This window comes from Equus asinus, chromosome 20 (assembly GCF_041296235.1).
Source record: "Equus asinus isolate D_3611 breed Donkey chromosome 20, EquAss-T2T_v2, whole genome shotgun sequence".
In the NCBI taxonomy this organism is placed as follows: Eukaryota; Metazoa; Chordata; class Mammalia; order Perissodactyla; family Equidae; genus Equus; species Equus asinus.
The window spans coordinates 101,733,481-101,736,918 of NC_091809.1; the positions used below are offsets into that span (position 1 = coordinate 101,733,481).

A 3,438-nucleotide genomic window follows, 5' to 3' on the forward strand; every position below is an offset into this window, starting at 1 on the left:
TCTATGAGGTCAAAGGTCTGGCAAAACTAATCTTTGGTGACAAAACAGGAAAAACAGTTGCCTCTGGGGCAGGACGGACGAGTGGGAGGGATGGGAGGGAAGTTTCCGAGGTTATGAAAATGTGTTGTGTCTTGACTGGAGTTTGAGTCACATGGTATATTTATTGCCGAAACTCATCAAACTATACACTTAGGAGCCATGCAATCACTCTCTCTTAATTACGTCTCCATTAAAAAAAAAGAAAAATAGAATATTTAAACTTAATATAGTATTTTTATAGAACATATAATTTAAAAATATTTTTGTGCAACTAGATGAATAAAATAAATATCATGAGCTCTTTGAAGTAAAAGGTAAATCTGACATAGATCTGTCGTCAGGGCACACGGATTCTAGGAAGAGACACTGGAAACCTGCCATGAAGCTACGACACTCCAGAGAGGGAGAGTGAGGACAAAGCTGAAGCGGCAAGAATGAGGAGGGACGCACGTGGATTCCACTGGCGGGCACGCGATAGGAAGACACGAGAAAGCCACCAAGCTCAAGCCTTAACTACGTTTTGACATTGACTCATCTGGGTATAAAACTTAACTTCGTGTTTGCAAAAGTTGAAAATGGTGAAAGAAAGAAACTTAGAGATGGTGACCCAAATCTGGTAGATGGAGATTTGGCACAGACTTGACTTCAAAGTTCACCATTTATTCATTCATTAGGTCACTTATTCCATAACCATTTATTAAGCTAGGGAGATCCTCTAAGGCCTGCCAAAATCAGGGAAGACTGATCTTTGGGGTCAGATGGAACTTTAATTCTTTTAATTTTATTGAGACAGATTGTAGGAAAGTGGCCACAAAAACTCATCAAAAATGTAATGTTCTTTTAGTCCTTATCAGGGACAGTGAGTGAAGGCATCTAAACTTTTCCTGCACTGCTTTCAGCCTCTGCAGAAGGTGGGGTTCTTCAAAAGTGGGAGCAGTCTGGGACCCCAGGGTTGGCAAAGCTCCCGTGGGGATGGGGGAAGGTCCTGGGTCAGGCGGCCTGGAGAGGCTATGCTGTCTCCCTTAATCCTCACGAGGAGGATTCTTATCCTCGCCGTTTAAGATCAGGAGCCCAGAGGCTGACAGAAATTAGTAAAACCTCCCAAACTGATAGGGACAAAGTTGGCCTTGAAAGCCGCATCAGTCTGACCAAAGCGGAGACTGAGTCAGTGTTACCGGCCACAAACACAGCCTCTCTGACCCACCACACGAGAGAGAGACCAAAATAAAAATGGGAATGTCAGGCTTGAGGTAAGGAAAGAGTTTTATCGAAAGGCAGCCAGACAAGGAGATGGGAGTTGGTTAGAACTCAGATCCACCTCTTCAGAGGAAAAAAGGCAGGGGTTTTTATTTGAGGCCTTAGGTGGGGGAGGGGGAGCAGGTGGCCTTGCAGGTCCCACTTTCCCACCAGCCTGCGTTTGGCTTTGTGAGGCTGCTTACAGGGAGGGGAATGGCATGATGAGGGAATCTGCAGGTGGATGTCCTTGGCCATCTGCCTCCATGGTGGATGGCGGATTCTGGTGCCAGGAAGCTGAGGGGTTGAGGTCTGGGAAGCTTCAGTTTCTTGATACTCTTTGGGCATCAGTTTCCCTGTAGCAAAACTTCAAAGGACCTGTAACTAGCCAAAATGTTAGCATGAGGCTACCTGGACTCTAACAATTTGTAAGTTCTATTTGTCTGTGAAGTTCAGGGATATAAAGGTTTAAAAACTGACATTTACATATGACTGTAACTTAGAGAAGCAGAGGAGGGGGATGGGCGCTTTGGGTTTTAACCCCATATATGCTGGGTTGAATGTAAGGGAACTGGTATCAGGGCCCACATCATCAGGACACCAGACTGCTTCCGGACATCTCCAGGGTTTCCGGAGGAAGGCTGCCCTCGCTTCCCTCCGCCTCGGGAGAGTCCTGCAGAGCCCTCTGGAGAACCAGCTTGAGGGTCCGCCCCCGCTGCCTCCGCCTAAAGGAGCCAACGAAGAAGTAAATGATGGGGTTGGCACTGCTGTTGACCCAGGACAGGACAGTTGTAAACAGATGAAGAAAGGGGAACACATCAACACCATGGTAAACCCAGATTAAGAGGAACCAGTACATGCCGAAGGGCAGGCCGCAGAGCAGGAAGACCAGCACCGTGAGCACGATGGTCACATACAGCCTGGTCAGTGGCACTCGCTGGGAGCCACACAGTAACCTGGTCAGTAGGGTCAGGCTGGACCCAGAGAGAAGCACACATAAGAAAATGAGCCACGTGGCAGTGATCAAATCAAGTACCCGACACCAATGGTAGTGAGGATCCCTAGACAGGAAGCCACAGTACTTTCCCTCCAGGATGCTCAGCACCAGGGACAGGGCCCAGAGCAGGGCACATACGACAGCTGATGTGTATCTGGGGCGACGGCAGCGGTACCAGATGGGGCACAGGATGGACAGGCAGCGCTCGGTGCTAATGGTGCTGAGAATACTCAGGCCTGCGATGTAGGCAAAGGTCCACACAGTGGTCAAAACGTTGGAGATGGACATGGAGACGGAGTGGAAGACGCTGCCGAGATTCACCAGGGAATACACAATCTGTAAGGAGAGGAAGAGGAAGTCTGCTCCAGCCAGGTTGAGGATGTAGACAGTGAAGGGGTTCCTCCGCATGCGGAAGCCCAGGATCCAGAGCACGGCTGCGTTTCCAGGCAGCCCGACCAGGGTGATGAAGACCAGCGAGGCCTGGATCACCGCCACCATGTCAACAGTTTGAGGTGGGGCCTGGTAACTTCCATTCACTGGTGTGAATTCTGTCCCCCAGGCTGAGGTGGTTGGATCTGCACCCAGAAACCCTCCACTGGTGACGCTGGGAACAGAAACAAGACGTGAGCACCTGTTGCATGATCACTGACTCTCACGGCCACCCTGCGATGTGGGAATTGCTGCCCCCATGTTGCAGGACAGAAATGGAGGCTTGCAGACATTAAGGTCCTTACTGAAGGCCACACAGCCTTGGAGACCTGGACCTTGGATTCAAACCCAGTTCCCTCTGACTCTAAAAGCCTGGGCTCTCTCTGCTGCACCACAGGCCCTCTACTGACATGAGAACATTCTAGGGTCCAAACATCCCCACTCACTGTCCTAGGCCATGTCACCTCTCCTGGAGGCAGGAGGAGATAAGTGTGGACAGGCGGTGTGGATGACAACAGGCCTCTGAGTCCGGCATGGCTTCTGCCCTGGGGCAGTGGGTTCTTCTCAGGGGCAGGAAGCCAGAAGCCCCAGGCACGAGCTAGGGGCAGGCTCAGAGACTGAGAGCGGTCCATCCGCCAGGGAGAGAGGAGATCATGACTTGGGTCATGAGGGGAAGGTGACCCCTTGCTATGACAGGAGTGAGTATGGCCAGACGTCTTGAGCTAGAGATGGGCCAGGGT

The 3,438-nt window shown here is 50.6% G+C and overlaps 1 protein-coding gene across 1 annotated transcript; it reads right to left on the reverse strand.

Annotated features, from left to right (window-relative positions):
* Window positions 1–342: 342 nt before the first annotated feature.
* MRGPRX2 (MAS related GPR family member X2) lies at window positions 343–2,862 on the reverse strand. Its single transcript, XM_044752579.2, has one exon. It carries the CDS (start codon window positions 2,765–2,767, stop codon window positions 1,865–1,867), a length of 903 nt encoding a protein of 300 aa, XP_044608514.1. The 5' UTR covers window positions 2,768–2,862; the 3' UTR covers window positions 343–1,864.
* Window positions 2,863–3,438: the final 576 nt, after the last annotated feature.

What these genes read in the sequence shown, in the direction of transcription:
- MRGPRX2 (XM_044752579.2), bottom strand. Translation starts at nt 2,767, where the DNA reads ATGGTGGCGGTGATCCAGGCCTCGCTGGTCTTCATCACCCTGGTCGGG.